Source organism: Falco cherrug, chromosome 6 (genome assembly GCF_023634085.1).
Source record: "Falco cherrug isolate bFalChe1 chromosome 6, bFalChe1.pri, whole genome shotgun sequence".
Taxonomy (NCBI): Eukaryota; Metazoa; Chordata; class Aves; order Falconiformes; family Falconidae; genus Falco; species Falco cherrug.
The window spans coordinates 21,195,301-21,211,714 of record NC_073702.1 but is presented as its reverse complement, the minus strand read 5'-3'; the positions used below and the strand labels follow the sequence as shown (position 1 = coordinate 21,211,714).

Sequence of the window (16,414 nt, the reverse complement as noted above, 5' to 3'; positions counted from 1 at the left end):
ACTGTTCCAAGACTTCCCTCAATCTAAGTTATAAGGTGAGCCTTCAGCACAAAATACAGGGTGATTTTTCTTCAATTGTGATTTTTTAATACTACAGCATAATTTTTAAATCACACATCTAAAAGCCACTCCAATTATTTAGGCATATAAGAGGGGAAAGCATGAAAAAGTAAAAACTACTTATTAGTAATTTTTGTCATAATCTTTTCTTCTTCAGTCTGCTCTAATCAGCTGGAGAATATGTAGCATTATCATGCTAGCAAATTCAGGAAGAAATATTCGATTTTTGAAAACCTCTTTTCCTCCCTCTCACCTTGCTTAGCTAAAAATTTGCTTCAGTCAGAGAGACAAATGTCAGCCTGTAAAAGGGAGGGATGTAATATACAAGTGAGAATATACCGTTAAGCAGGGGAAACAAGGTGTGGGCTGGGGAAAACCGGCAAGCAAATTTTTCCTTGGCATGTCTCCCTTTCTGCTACCAATTGACAGTACTGGCTGTAACAGACTATCTCTGAGAGGTAAAGCTGTTTTTCATAGACTACATCCTAAGAGAGGGAAACTCTATGGGATAATGATATATAAAGTAGTAAGAATCCTTTTGACAATTTTAATTCAGTGATTGTCTTTTGAGATAGAAACACCTGTATTTTTCACAAATTACACCCAGAAATTTCACATGAGCTTCTGTGTAGGAATACAGCATTGCACATATTTAATGACATTTAATCTTCACTTTCTCATTATTTTAAAATGAAACACACTGTTAATTTCACTTCCTATATTCTTCAGCATAAGAGAAGAACACCTTGAGGAAATAGAGCCAACAAGCACTCTGACTCATGAATCTGCAGAAAGTACAAGTAAAACAGCAAATTATCACAGAACATCATTGGGCAGAAACGTATTATCAGATAAATAGCAATAACTATTTACCCTTAGTTAAATACACGGGACTTATTCCTGAACAAAAGTTTGGCTAGCCACACGGCATTTCCCGTGAGACATACACTAACAAGTGCTCATCAGTGACAAAGACTAGCTGACATGACATGGTTCCACAACCTGCTTTACCCCACAGTACTATTTGCTTATGCTCTAAGACTTTTTAAGCAAATAAAATGGCTTTTACTGAGGCAGTATTGGCTTCATTAGCATCTCTGAGAAACATGTGGATTCAGAGCTGGTCTTCAAAGTCATAAATTACAAGTACCCTGGAGAAATCAGTAATGCTGTCAGACTTCTCACAGCAAGACACCGTGATTCTTTTCAGCACTGGAATATTACCACCTCTCTGTATAAGCTATACCTTAAGAAATTGTTACAATCAACTAAACATAACAAAAATGTTGTTGCAAAGCACAGGACACTTGGAATGACGAGACTGGATTGTTGCAAGTACCTTTGGAATGGTTTTTAGTAAACATCCCAAATCTAAAAACTAACAGCAGAGATGGTGAGGATACCACTCCCTTTTGTTGCCTGGTTTTCCTCAGCATCTGAGGGAGTTATGGAAATGACCTTTGGTCAAATTAATCATGAAACAAATATTTAATAGCCATTTAGATTTGGAGCCTGCAAACAAAATATCTGGATATTACACAGATAAGTCCAGACAAAACTAAAGCCAGGTGATCTCATAAAATGGGAAGTGTGATGGTACATTCTTCCAGAAAATTTTACAGTTGGGTAAACCTGAAAGGTTATTATCACAGCACTTTATATAGGTGCTCTTCCAGTTCATTTTCCACAAGTATAATTTCCAAAGAGAAATAAATTCCAAAGTTCTTAAGAACAGGCTGCATGAACTTGTATTAACTTACTGGAGTATATGACGCTTTTGGAATCTGGGATGGAGGATTTTAAACTAAGAATAAGATTCAAAATTACAGTTTGAAAACCCTGAGATCACTACAGTAACCCACAGAACACTGTCATAAAGTGTTGAGATACTCTTCACTAACTCAAGAAACTCACTGCAAGAATATGAAAGAAATGGAGCCAGGGAAATAAATGCAATGATAAATTAGAGGAAAGTCACCAATCCAGAGAAGTGAAAATTGCTAGTTTCCTTTGGGAAAAAAAGATGTCATAGAATAGGAAGACAGAAAATCGACCCAAGAAAGCACAGACACCTTGACTGTGAGCGTCTCAGAAACCTCCAACAATGTTCCAGATGAGAATTTCCCACTGTAAAAACAGTCTGCAAAAAGAAAGAGAGACAGGACTAGGAAATTCCAGGAAGAAGAAAAAAAAAAAAATATTAAAACCCCACAGAAATTACTTTTCCTGCCTTTTTCTTTTACCTGCTTTGCTCTTAGATCATCTATTTTTTCTTACAAGGGACATCAGAGACAAAAACAGAAGCAGAAAAAAAGTCAAGGAACTAGCCTGTTTGCTATGTTTGAAAAACTAACAACAAAACCTTTGTTCTTTTAAAAAGCAGGTAGAAGTTATCAATAACAGAGAAAGAGTGCTGCTAGCTTTCTCATTCCTCACAGCTGACTCTTAGAGAAGGGACCTGAAACTAATTTACCACAGGGCAAAATGTGCCTTTTGCAGATGTTTCCTCATGCCCTTCTCTCATAATTGAGGAAAAGTATGATGTTGTTTTGCAATTAAGAACATTTTTTTTTGGTGGGTGAATAGGAAAAATCAATAGCTTAACGGTTTTCCTTGAAAAAATCATCACATGTACACAACAAGAAACAGATCAATGCAGGATTGCTGTAGGAATTCTTTCTTCCATATATTCTATTGTATTCACTTACTGGAGTTACAATTTCCAAAAAGAAGTAGTACCGTTTTTGTGAAAAAAAACCACATTTCTCTAATACAAATCAGTGCACATAGTAACACAAAGGGGGAAAGAGGATATGGAATTTTTTTCTGTGGTACTGAGACAAACGCAGTGTCTTGTGAAGCCTCCCTCAGCATATTCTTAGAGCAAAAAATTCACGTAAAAAAGAAACGCTTATGTCTTTCTAAGCTGTAAATACCTCACTGCCTCTCCTGTGCTAGAGCAGAAGTGGCCAAATCTCCTTACACAGCAAGCTATAGCTCTAACTCTTCTTATAGCCAAGATTCACTTCCTATGGTTAAGAGTCCTTGGACAAGAAGTTCCTTCCAGCCTCAACCATCCACAGGAGACATACCACAGGGACTTATAAGAGGAATCGTTCTAGAGTAGTTCAGGGACATGGGAAGGCAGACAGTGTATTACTTCTTTACAGTTTGGGAGGCTGGCTGCACTGAGGGGTTATGTAGCAAATTGGCAACGCTCATCCTGTCAGCCTTTGCTGGCTCTCTTTCTCCACCATAATGAATTACTCGCTCACCTCCCCCCAGTATACCTTAGCTGCTGATTACATGACTTATTCTCTAGGGTGGAAACTAGACTTGTACATTTTACAAGACTCATAGAATCATAAAATGGTTTGGGTTGGAAGGGACCCTAAAGATCATCTAGTTCCAGCCCCCTGCCATGGGCAGGGACACTTTCCACTAGACCAGGTTGCTCAAAGCCCCATCCAGCCTGGTTTGAACACGACCAGGGATGGGGCAGCCACAGCTTCTCTGGGCAACCTGTTCCAGTGTCTGCCTCCCTCACTGTAGAGCATTTCTTCCTGATATCATATCTAAATCTACCCTCTTCCAGCTTAAAGCCACTCTCCCTTGTCCTATCACTCCATGCCCTTGTAAAAAGTCCTTCTCCGGCTTTATTGTAGGCCCCCTTGAGGTACTGGGAGGCTGCAATAAAGTCTCTCTGGAGCCTTCTCTTGTCCAGGCTGAACAACACCTACTCTCTAAGCATGTCTTCATAGAAGAGGTGCTCCCACCCTCTGATCATATCTGTGGCTCTCCACTTGACTTGCTTCAACAGGTCCATGTCCTTATCTTGGGGTCTCCAGAGCTGAATGCAGTACTCCAGATGGCATCTCACAAGAGCAGAGAGAAAGAATCGCCTCCCTTAACTGGCTGGCCGCGTTTCCTTTGATAGAGTCCAGGATTCGGTTGGCTTTCTGGGCTGCAAGCACACATTGACAGGCCATGCTGAGCTTCTCAGCCACCAGCACCCCTAAGTATTTCTCCTCAGGGCTGCTTTCAATCCATTCTCTGCCCAACCTGTATTTGTGCTTGGGACTGACCTGACCCACATACAGGACCTTGCATTTGGCCGTGTTGAACTTCATGAGGTTCACACAGGCCCACCTCTCAAGCCTGTCTAGGTCCCTCTAGATGAGATCCCTTCCCTCCAGTGTGTTGACTGCACCACGCAGCTTGGTGTTGTTGGCAAACACGCTGAGGGTGCACTTGATCCCAGGATCCATGTCACTGGCAAAGATGTTAAACAGTGCTGGTCCCAATACAGACCCCTGAGGAGCACCACTCATTACTGGTCTCCATTTGGGCATCAAGCCATTACTGTAACTCTTTTGAGTGCAACCATCCAGCCAATCCATTGTCCACTGAGTGGTCATCCATCAAATCCATGTCTCTCCAGAGATAAGGATGCAACTTGGGACAGTGTCAAGTGCTTTGCAGAAGTCCAGGTAATGATGGCGGTTGCTGTTCCCTCATCTACCTACACTGCAACCCCATTGTAGAAGGCCAACAAATTTGTCAGGCACAGTGTATCCCTAGCAAACTCATCTTCACCAGGTCTTGCTTATTTGCCTTGTTAAAAATGGGGGTTATGTTTCCCTTTTCCAGTCCATGGGAAGGAACTTCACCAGACTGCCATGGCTGCTCAAATATGATTTGATCTTCATCTGCCAGTTCCAGCAGGACCCTGATGAGATGCATCTCATCAGGTCCCATGGAGCTGTACACCTTCAGGTTCCTTAGATGGTCTTGGACCTGATCTTCTCCTACAGTTCTTCATTGTCCCCGTTCTTGCCTTTGCCTTCTGTGACTTGGGTGGTATGGCTGGGCCACTCGTCCATGAAGACCAAGGCAAAAAAGTCATTGAACACCTCAGCCTTTTCCATGTCCCAGGTAACCAGCTCTCCTGCTTGCTTCTGGAGATGGCTCACAATTTCACTTGTCTTCCTTTTATCACCAAAATACCTATAGAATCTTTTATTGTTGCCCTTAATGCACCTGGCCTGATTTACTGATATCAGAGCTTTAGCTCCCTGGCTCCTTGGGCAATTTCCCTCTATTTGTCCCAGGCTACCTATCCTCACTCCCACCCTCTTTAGGCTTGTTCATTCTTTTTCATCCATGCAGGCTTCCTAGTGCTTCTCCCTGACTTCCTCTTTGTCAAGATGCATTGGTCCTGGGCTTGAAGGAGGGGATCCTTGAATATTAACTGGCTTTCTTGGGCCCCTCTTCCCTCCAGGGCTTTATCCCATGACACTCTAGCAAGCAGATCCCTGAAGAGGCCAAAGTCAGCTCTCCTGAAGCCCAGGGCAGTGATCTTGCTGTGGTCCCTCCTTGCTGCCCTAGGGATCTTGAACTCCACTATTTCATGGTCACTGCAGCCAAGGCTGCCCTTGAGCTTCACATTCTCCATGAGCTCTTCCTCGTTGGTGAGAACAAGGTTAACTATGGTTAACATATATTTAAAGAGATAAAATTGAGATACTGAGACAGTGAGACTGATTCACCTTGCTCTATAAAACCAATGGCTCATCCATCTTCCAGTACCGCTAACAACTAATATTTCTCATTTGAATAATAATAAACTCCATATTGCTATTTTCTTGGTATTATGCAATCAACGGGTGTCAACAAAAATCTGCAGTTTGGACCCTTTTTTTCCATATTAGCTCTCACCTTTACCAGGATATTTCAAACAAAATACTACTAAATACAATGTCAGACAAATTGCTTCCGTTGAGGCATACGTATTCCACAGTTAATACTGTTTCTTGTATTTGTTAATCAATTAACACAATAACATCATATTATTCAGTATTTTATTTAATACCTCCTGGACTGTCTTCTGTCACCTAAGTTACAGAGTGATTCCACTCCCTATACATTTAGAAGTTTAGGTATTGATGTGAAGTTTACCAATCAAGAAAATCTGAGCTGCAAAACACAGAATTAGACTCTTGAGCCCAGGAAAATATGTAATTATCATTTACTTCTAAGTATATCCCATGAAACTGAAAATTAGCTATTGTACAATGCTTTGGAATGATAACTGGAATAAATATTTAAAAAGCCCAGAACAACTGCTTTAGACATATTGGAGGACATAGACAATCTATTTTACGTTCATTTTTAATCATATTGTTGCACATGTCAATTCTGAGCAGTTACTTGTTAGTTTGCATAAATTCATACATATAGGCAACGCTTACAGAAAAAACAACAGGAAATAACAAAGATCTTTATGTTAGACAGTTGCATGTCATTGCGTGTGGTGAGGCAGTGTCAAAAGAAAAGGAATTCTGCAGGACAGAATAACACACTTATCATTTCCTTGTTTTGAAAAACATATTACCTAACATGGCTTTCGGAGAAATCTGATTTGGCTGTTTTGAGGAAGGCCTGACTAAGCTTCTTGAGTTAACTCTAATACTACTTCTGATGTCTCCATCTTTGATTTCACTTTTGATTCAGAAATATCATCAGCACACTAGGATAATATTATCACATCACCTCTCCAATTAAAGTGTTTTGAGCAGCCAGATTAGAGATCTCTACTTTACAGTGAATGCCAATTACCTGTTTTAGTATGTCAAATTTTGTGACTAATACAGGAGTATTTCTTGCTGTTGTCATGCTCATCATGCTTTATTTTACATCTCTAAATTTCCCAAAAGCAATTTAAAAAGGAAATAAATTTGTAGCAAGAGGATATACAGATAGGATCAAAGCAGAGATTCCAAGTGTATAAACACAAGTCACAAATAGTCAACTACTGATAAATATAAATTCATGCACATTAAGACTATGTTATGTAGGGTGCCTAGGGCTCTGCACATTAGACAATACCTGGCAAACTATCATGGTACCAAGCATTATAATATCCCAAGACAGACCAGTTAGGAAGCAAAAGGGCAGTATAAGAAAAGTATTATGTGGTTCAATTACAGCTGCTCTGGAGGTTCTCCATTCAAAATGATGTAAAAGTGGTCACTAAGATTGATTATTCTTGCCTGTCAGATAAGTTATCATACTTGTATATAGTATCCTAGAACCTGGCCTTCTACCGTATAAATATTTTTCTTGCCTCGTACAACACAGTGGCACAGCTGAAGAGAAGGAAGTTTTCTGTCATCTTTAAAAAATGTAAAGCTGATCCAAAAGGACAATGTAAACAATCATGAACTACAGGTAAAATGCAGTAATATAAGAAGGCAGTAAAAAAATTAGTTTGAAATGCAATATGCAAATTACATAGCAAGTAGCATTTTTTCCCAGTTCTATTAGGATCAGATAGTATTACCACATCACCTCAAAAAAAAGTAAGAGTAGAATTGGAAATGGTATTGGAGAAGGATGACAAGAATAATTAAAGGTATTAAATATCTTCTGGTCTATAGCATCATGCCATAAATATTGAATAGAGAACAAATCATTACTGTCTTTTTCCTCATAAGAACTAGAGGACATGAAGCGAAAACATCAGGTGCCAAGTTCAAAGCAGACAGAGAAACATCTTCACATATTAAATAAATATATTGTGCAACTTCCTGCACAAAATTTTGTGGATTTAAAGCATTTACATGGATTCAAAATGGGAACTGAATATATCCACTGAAGAAACAGCCCTACAGGATTCAAAATACAAAAAACATTGCTAGCTTAGGAGTGGCTTAGCTACAGCTGGGTGGAGGCCTTAATTAACTACACGCTTGCAAAGATCTTATGTCCTTCATTAGAAAATCATTACTGGCCAGTGCCAGAGACTGAATACTCCATAAATAGTCTGGTATATAGGATTTCTGGTCTGATTCAGGAATATGTATTTATCCCATACAGACACTTAGGTTTTCAGAGTGCAACCTGAGTACTTTTCATATATTTATCTAAAAGTAAACACCACAAAGATGATGATTAGAAACACAACTTCTAAATGATTTATCAATATTTTATATGATATAAATATATTCATAAATATAAGCAAGGGTGTTCTCATTAAATAGGAATTCAGTTCAACATTTATGTCCATACTAATAAATCACGTAGACAAACAAGAGTTATTGGAGAGGCTGGATAAGAATAAAACCAAATAATTTCCAGAAAGGAAAATTAAATATATTTAAAGATACAACTCGTTTGAAGAAAGGAAATCGGTTGCAGCCCAAGTTATCTAAAGAAACTCATCCATCTGTCCAAAATAACTGTGCCAGAATCTTTAATGCCTCCAGTTCCATTGTCTTCTGTCTCTCCAAGGCTCATTGGAAGGACTCCAATGGCTTCTTTTTTTTTTTTGTTATCAGATTATTTTTATGTCCTCCCTATAAAGTTTCTGCTGTATTCATATTAAAATAATACAAGACTGAAATACTTTAACTTAGGTGGTAAAACCTACTCCTACTCCTTAACTGGAATTGTGCTATTCAATCCTTTCAATGAAAAAAACCCATGTGTAGTAAAGATGTTCCTAATAATCAATTAGGAACACCTTATAAAACAGTAACATTCTAGTAACTTTAATATATAGGGTAGTTTTGAAAAACAATAAATAATAAACACAGGAGAGGGAAGAAAATCACAAAATCTAGAAAGTCTGCGAGCTAAGTACAGAACTATTAGTATTCATCTATGTATTGGGTCTGCACAGCAAGGTTTTGGTAGCAGGGGGACAAGAGGAGTGGCTTCTGTGAGAAGATGCCAGAAGCTTTCCCCATGTCCAATAGAGCCAATGCCAGCTGGCTCCAAGACAGACCTGCTACAAGCCAAGGCCAAGCCCATCAGCAATGGTGGTAGCACCTCTGGGATAATGTATTTAAGAAGGTGGGGAATATGCAGCAGCAGCCAGAAGAAAGGAGCGAGAATATGTGAGAGGAACTCTGCAGACACCCAGGTCAGTGCAGAAGGAGGGGCAGGAGGGGCTCCAGGTGCTGCAGCAGAGATTCCCCTGCAGCCTGTCTTGAAGACCACATTGAGGCAAGGCTGTCCCCCTGCAGCCCATGGAGTTAACAGTGTAGCATATATACACCTGCAGCCCATGGAAGACCCCATGCTGGAGCAAGTGGATGCCTGAAGGAGGCTGTGACCTTGTGGAAAGCCCATGCTGGAGCAGGCTCCTGGCAGGGTCTCTGGACCTGTGGACAGAGGACCCCACGCTGGAACAGGTTTGCTGGCAGCCTGCTCCTGAAAGACTGCACCACATGGAGAGGACCCACACTGGAGCAGTTCATGAAGAACTGCAGCTCGTGGGAAGGACCCATGCTGGAGAAGCTCTTGGTGGACTGCGTTCCTCGAGAGAAACTCCTTGCTAGAGCAGGTGAAGAGTGTGAGGAGGAAGGAGCAGCAGAAACAGTGTGTGATGAACTGACCACAACCCCCATTCCCTGTCCCCCTGTGCCACTCAGGCAGAGGAGGTAGAGAATTCAGGAGTTAAACTGAGCCCATGAAGAAGGGAGGAGTGGGGGGAAAAGTGTTTTAAGATTTGGTTTTATTTTCTCATTACCCTACTGTTATTTGATTTGCAATAAATGAAATTAAATTTCCCCAAGTCCAGTCAGTTTTGCCCATGACGTTAACTGCTGAGTGATCTCCCTGTCCTTGACCTACAAGACTTCGTTAGATTTTCTCTCCCCTGCCCAGCTGAGGAGGGAGGTGATAGAGCAGCTTTGGTAGGCACTTGGTGTCCAGTCAGGGTCAACTCACCACAATGTACAGTGTCTCAAAGGACTGCAAAGAACCAAGCATTGCTACCGTCAGAGAAAGCTACTAGATTCCACAGCATCTGCAATAATTGTTGGAAATAAACTACTCCCCCGTGCTTAACAGACGGCTAATCATTATCAGAAGCTCCTAAGTAATTTTCACAATAATTGTTCAGTTTACTTTTGGCTTTCATTTTTTATTTACACTCTAATTGACACAGTCAAGAGTTAAGTTACTGCTGTTACTATCAATTTATAATTGAAAACTAGATTTGTAGTACAATCCTTACTAAAATATCACAGCGGGAACAGAGAAATAGATCAGTAAGTATTGAGTTATTTGATCAAGAAAGATACAGAAACAAAATTTTATGATTATTTTTGTGTATTTTATGGTGACAGTCCTGAAATGAATACTGAATCTTTCCTTTCCTATGGAATCCATGTCTCTCAGTCCATGACAGATCCCGATTATTTTATACACAAGTTAAGAAAGTGGAGGAGTAAAAACTTGGTTGTCGGTGGTCATGGATATGGAAGATGCTACATCCATAATTAGATATTATAGATCAAAGCTAATCTTGGTTACTATGTTATAAATATGATAAATTCAGATCACTTTCTGACTTCCTTACAATTTCAATGATGGTATCTCATCAATAATTAATTTTTTTCTCCAGAAAAATTTGAGGTACTTCAGGACAAAATTCTACAGATGATTTTTTGATCGCTTTTTCAATATTTCAAAACCTTTTTGCCATCCACTATTTAAATAACTAAACCAAACTAAAGACAAAATAACCAACAGTACCTGTTGAAAAACACAATTTGGAGGACTGGGTATAAATATTCAAGATATACTTGTTTTCCATGAAGATGAGCAAACTGTGTATGAATGAACATCTAAACATTATTTCTATTCATTTTTTTAAATTTCTTGTTAGAAATACTGTATATTATAAACATAGTATTAATAATTGAAAGATTTTTAGTGCTTCCATGAATTTAAATTTGCCACTTATTATTTTAGAACATATTTTTCATGTGACTTTGACATACAGTGTCACCATATTTGTGAAAGCAGAAAGAATAACTTCTTACTTTAGTTTGAAGCTTAATTTAAATACATATTTTTAAAACTATTCAGGGATGAAAAGAAATACTTTGTTTGACATGAAACGATATTAAATAATTGAAATTAATTTTAGAAACCGGTGTTTCATTAATGGTATAGTTAAATAGGTAATGCTGCTTGTCTCTTGATTCTAAAGACTGTGCAAAAATTTTAGGGACGAATTTGAAAACATGTGCACTTCTTAGACACTGAAGAAATAAATGGAAACTTTTTTTTTGAAAAATAATGAAAATACAGCACCCAAATATCTTTTGGTTAATGTACAGGAAAATAAAAAAGGATGCATACTAATGGTATGCAGACCATGCAAACATATATTTACCTTCACAAAATGGAGAGGATCCTTCAAACTGCAACTGTGCATTCAGTTTGCAGGTTAATATATCTTGCCCAACAAGGGTGAAACCAGGATGGCACTTGTACTTCACAAAATCACCTGAAAAAGTTATTGACAAAAACCTTAAACCCCAAAATACCGTGAAACAGAGGTATACAAAAATCTCAGGTGGAAAATGAAATCTATTAATAGTGTAATTAGAATTCAAGTAAAAACATAAAGAAAAGGAGATACTATTTTTTCACCTATTTCAAAGTCATCATCTTCTGTAAACAAATCTGCATGTGGAACTGTGGGTGGAGGCTGACACTTCTTCAGCTGGTAAGCTGCAAATTTAAGTGAAAAAAAGGTTAAATAATGGTGTGTTAAGAATTATTTTACCAAAAAAATTCCTATTCACACTTTCCAAATTACCAAAGCTGCACTGAACCTCATGGTCTTAGTTACATTTTCCAAGTTAAATGTCACAGCATTATATAAAGGTGGTGAGGCACTGGCACAGGTTGCCCAGAGAAGCTGTGGATGCCCCATCCCTGGATGTGTTCAAGGCCAGGTTGGATGAGGCTTTGAGACACCTCATCTATTGGAATGTCCCTGCTCATGGCAAAGGGATGGGAACCACATGATCTTTAAGGTCCCTTCCAACACAAACGATTCTATGATTCTATAATATCTAAATATATATATATATATATTTATCAGTATAGATAGTATAATACACTGCCTAGATAGCTATAGATCCATTGTAGGATTTGATGCAGTTGTGATGTTTATGAGGAGATTTTTGCAGCTACAAAGCTGCAGTTTCTAGTGTCTGCCTTTGCATCATGTGATAGGGCTGATTGTTACAAATCACAGATTATTTAGATTTCCTGGAAAATCTGTAATTACCTGTCACATACCTGACATGTCATATTCATTGTTAATTTAAGCATACGTGGAGTTACTCTCAGGATACAGGTATATATATCTTCACTTTAAGAAGGAACAGCAGCAGCAGTAGTAGCAGCAGCACACAGTAGTAGTAGTAGTAATAATAATTTTGTAAGTTCAAAAAAAGCCCCACAAACAAACCAGAATGCCTTTAAAATAGTCTGTTTTCTACTTTTCAAATCTTTTTCAGTAAGTTGTGAGCAATCTCATAAGGAAGGTGACCAGTACAATGACTGACATGTTTCTAAAACAGAATAGAACACAACAGCTGAAGAAGCCTTTTCTGGGTAAAAACTCCAAACCAGAGATTTAAGATTGTGATCAGATTGTACATACTATAGAAAAACTCTCCTGTTCATGGAACTAAATCACCGTCAAGAACACAAATTCTCCTGGTAACTTGACGGTCCTACCCACCTGCTGTTTTCAAGAAGCTAAAGAAACACAAAATATTGGGAATCAGCTCTTATCTTCCACATAAGTTTCTATAGCCCATCACTGTAAAGCAATTGCACAAGGAGAAAAAAAATCATGGACAGTTTTTCACCCATGGAGAGTTTCATTTTTTTTCATCCACAGTGAGTTTCCAAGGTCAAGGATGAGAAAGCATGTGTGTTTTCCTGTGTACTAATGCATTGTACGGTTCCTGCTGTGTATATATATATCTACACAAACACATTCATGTAATTATTATTATATACACCTATAGCACCATTTTTTCCGGGGAACACTTGAGAAAAGAAAACAGAGAAAAAGAAGCAGATTCACTCTTTTTTTCCCTTGCTAGAATAATGCAGTATGTACTGTGATAGAGTATGTATCTTGCCTTTTTATCATCTGAAGTCAACCCTGAAATACTTACTACGTGCTTACATACCTTCAGCTTAAGGCTGGAAAATGCTTTCACTGACCATCCCTACAGCCAACTTCTCAGGCACTATCTTGCTATGTGGGAGCTATACGTTCCCCGCATTATGACTAAAGCCAAGCACTTTAGTTTTTGCTTCTCTGTTAAGTGCTTTAGGTTACATGCCTTATGCCCTTCTTTTAGGAGAAAACCACAGACAAGAAAAACATTTAAGACTCTTGAGTATCAGTTTTGTAAACACTTCTCCATGCAAACAAACACCTTCAGGTACTCTCTTTCTGTAGCATTTCCTCCTGTCCTTGTGAATTAATTCACCCTATCTTTCTAAATTATGGCCAGAAGGCTAACAATCTTCCATTTAATATACATAATTTGGGTGAATTAGTCAGAATTAGAACTAGAACTAGAATTCAGCATTTCACTTCTTATTTAGATGCCTAATTTGCATGTCCTGTAGCCCTGACTGTAACTCTGAACAAAGTATTTTGCTGGATACCAGCTGTTGTTCATCTCTTCCACAGCATCCCATCAATACTTCTGACCATGGTCAGCTGGTGAAGAATTTTATTACAGAAGGTTAAAAGTAAGTTAACTAATACATTGGCCAAAATATTTTTAAAAGTAAAAGCTCAATATTAGATAGCAATGTTTAACATAGAACATAGTTTATTTAAAAACACAAATTAACATTCTTAAGATTTTTTTGATGCATGGTTTTAGAATTTAATTTGTATTGCTATTTAAAAAAAGTAGCAAATCCATGAATCATGGTAAATTTAAGATTATTCAGTACGTCACAGAGTTAAGAAATATTTTAAAAAATCATTAACTGATTGTGGCAATTAGATGTTAATGATATAAAGCAAACTGACCGTGAAAATTCAGGACAAAGAATCCTCCTGTTGAAAAATCACTGTGAAATTTGAGAAGGACTTGATTGGTGGAACTGTAAGCTGTTTCCAGAGCTGTGTTCCCACTGAAAACTCCCAGCTGAGGTGAATTATGGTCAGGACCATCCCTAGGAAGTGAAACATAAAAGATCAACTGAAAAAATGCTGTATTTAACATTGAAATTAACAGTCTATTTTCTCTGGATAGCAGGTTACATTTTTGTAAAAAGGGTTTTTCCTAATGATTCAAAATGAATTTGTTTTGTTTTTATTTCCAGCAACACAGAACACTCTAACTTAAAAGCTGAGTATTTTTTGAGAGACCAGGAGTACTTTACAGTAGCTTTTATATTTCTGTGGACAAGACATTTATTGGCTGACAGAAATTTTCGCTGTCTGTTCCTGTCAAAAATTCTCATGTATGCATCAACTGAAAATAAAATAAAATTGAGAAAGCTCTTGCAATCTTATCATTTTTCTAACCTTATTTACCTCAGAAAATAACTCTAAAGAAAGCATGCTTGTAATTCACAGGCAATTGGGAACTGAGCTAAAATAAGTTGTAAAAAAGTTCTTTCAAAATCTTTATTGAAGGAATATAACAATACAGGAATTCAGCACATACTTCAGCCAAACAAGTTCAAAAAGCTGACACAATTTTAGGACTCAATTGCTTAGGCAAAAAGAGAAGTCACTGATACAGTTAGCTCTTTACCAGTGGAGGCTTTGCTTTTTTTTTTTTTTTTTTTTTTTTTTTTAAATATTATTTAATGTGTCAGGGACTACAACCTATGATGCATTTTAGACTTGGATTTATAGGCAATGCAAATACCAGAGGCAGTCAAACAGCAGTTCATTAACAGTCATGCAATCTCTAAACTGACTGGATTTTCCCTGTATTACATGGACTTGAGTATTGCTATCTGGGAAAAAAATCACCCCAGACAGCAATAGGTACAGGAATAGTGGACTATCTGGGATATGGGAGCAGCTGACACACAGAAGTTACATCCTATATTCTATGCAAACTGTCCTTTTGCCAAACTGTGTAGTATATATGAGACATAAGTGACTTTGCACATTATCTAGAGTAAGGACCAGGATTAGCTATAGATGAGAAAGTATGTAACAACTTCAGCATCATCTAAGCCTGTTCTTGAGCGTAGTAAATCGTTATGCAAGAATTTAGACCACCCTGAGACCTCTTCCTCCACCTGAGGACACAATGTTGAGATGGGCTTGCAGGGTAAGAAATCCAAGATTAGAGAAGGGGAACATAAAATATGAATCGTAAAGACAAAGAGGTACAAGGGCTGAAATCCTGGCTTGAGAAATACAGAGAGTATGTCTGTTAGCCACATTAAAATAATAAGAAAATGTAACAAAATCTTAATTAATGCCTAAATTAGTTAATGCCTGAAGATGTCCAAAAGTTCTGCTACAACTAATTTATATTGCCTTATACCTTCATGGAACATGTAATTTAACATAATGCAGATTGTTATATCACTTTGACCTCACACGCGCTCACTTAGAAAACAGAGTTCAAAGAAGATCTGATTGATAACTGAATTTGCATTTCAAAATACTTTTGAAACAATATTCTTGAAGTGATATATATTATTTTTTTCATATAATTGTAGAACTTGTTTTATGCTGTTCTTCAGCACACAGAACAACCTAAAAAGCAATACTAAGCAAAGGCTGTAGCTTAGGACAGCAAGATCTGATAAATCAACCAGAAAAAACCCACTTTTGTTTTGAAAAGTTGCATACCAAACTGCAATATAGTCATTCACAGGTTCAGTTTGGAGTAAGGTAAAGTTGATATAAATCCCATGGCCTGGAGGTACAACAATTAACCAAGTACAGTCCTTGGAATTTGGGTATTCATCTGGAAATCCTGGGGAATAAACTGTACCATTCTGAGCAGTTACGTTATAGCCACAAGGAGCTGAAAAGAAAACAAACAAATAATTAGTAGGAGAAACATACTCTTTCATGTTACAAATGGAATATCAAAATGTTCCCAAATTCTAAAAGCTCCACAAGACAAGATGATCTTGGTCTGAAAGACAGCATGTTTCCTTGGTTGCTTGCTCCTCAGGGACAGAAAGTATTGATATTTCTAAGAAATAATTTATCCCAATGTCTTCCATATTTAATTTTTAAAAATCCATCAAAATCTACTGGGAATATTGCTTTTATACAGAATTCTTGAAAGGAAGTTAGCACAGATTTAAGAAGGAGCACCTTTGGCTTGCATTCAAGATTAAAAACCAAACAACCAACCAACGCTTTCCATACAACTGAACCCTAACTGAACTGGAACACAATTTGGGGAGGGGGTAGGGGGAGAAAAAAGAAAAAGAAAAGACTGATTGCTCTTTCACTACCCCAAAATCATTATACTTTATTTCTGACAGGTTTTATCCAAGTTTGATGGTACATCCATTG

At 37.8% G+C, this 16,414-nt stretch overlaps 1 protein-coding gene across 1 annotated transcript in view; it reads right to left on the bottom strand.

The window, feature by feature from the left end:
- The window catches only part of CSMD1 (CUB and Sushi multiple domains 1), a 1,210,443-nt gene that overhangs the window by 112,583 nt on the left and 1,081,446 nt on the right, over window positions 1-16,414 (bottom strand). Inside the window, exons 43-46 of the mRNA XM_055714855.1 lie at window positions 15,734-15,911; window positions 13,940-14,085; window positions 11,512-11,592; window positions 11,252-11,365 (exon numbers count right to left, since the gene is read on the bottom strand). Of these exons, the coding sequence (XP_055570830.1) occupies window positions 11,252-11,365; window positions 11,512-11,592; window positions 13,940-14,085; window positions 15,734-15,911 (519 nt within the window). The remainder of the gene's footprint in view (window positions 1-11,251; window positions 11,366-11,511; window positions 11,593-13,939; window positions 14,086-15,733; window positions 15,912-16,414) is intronic.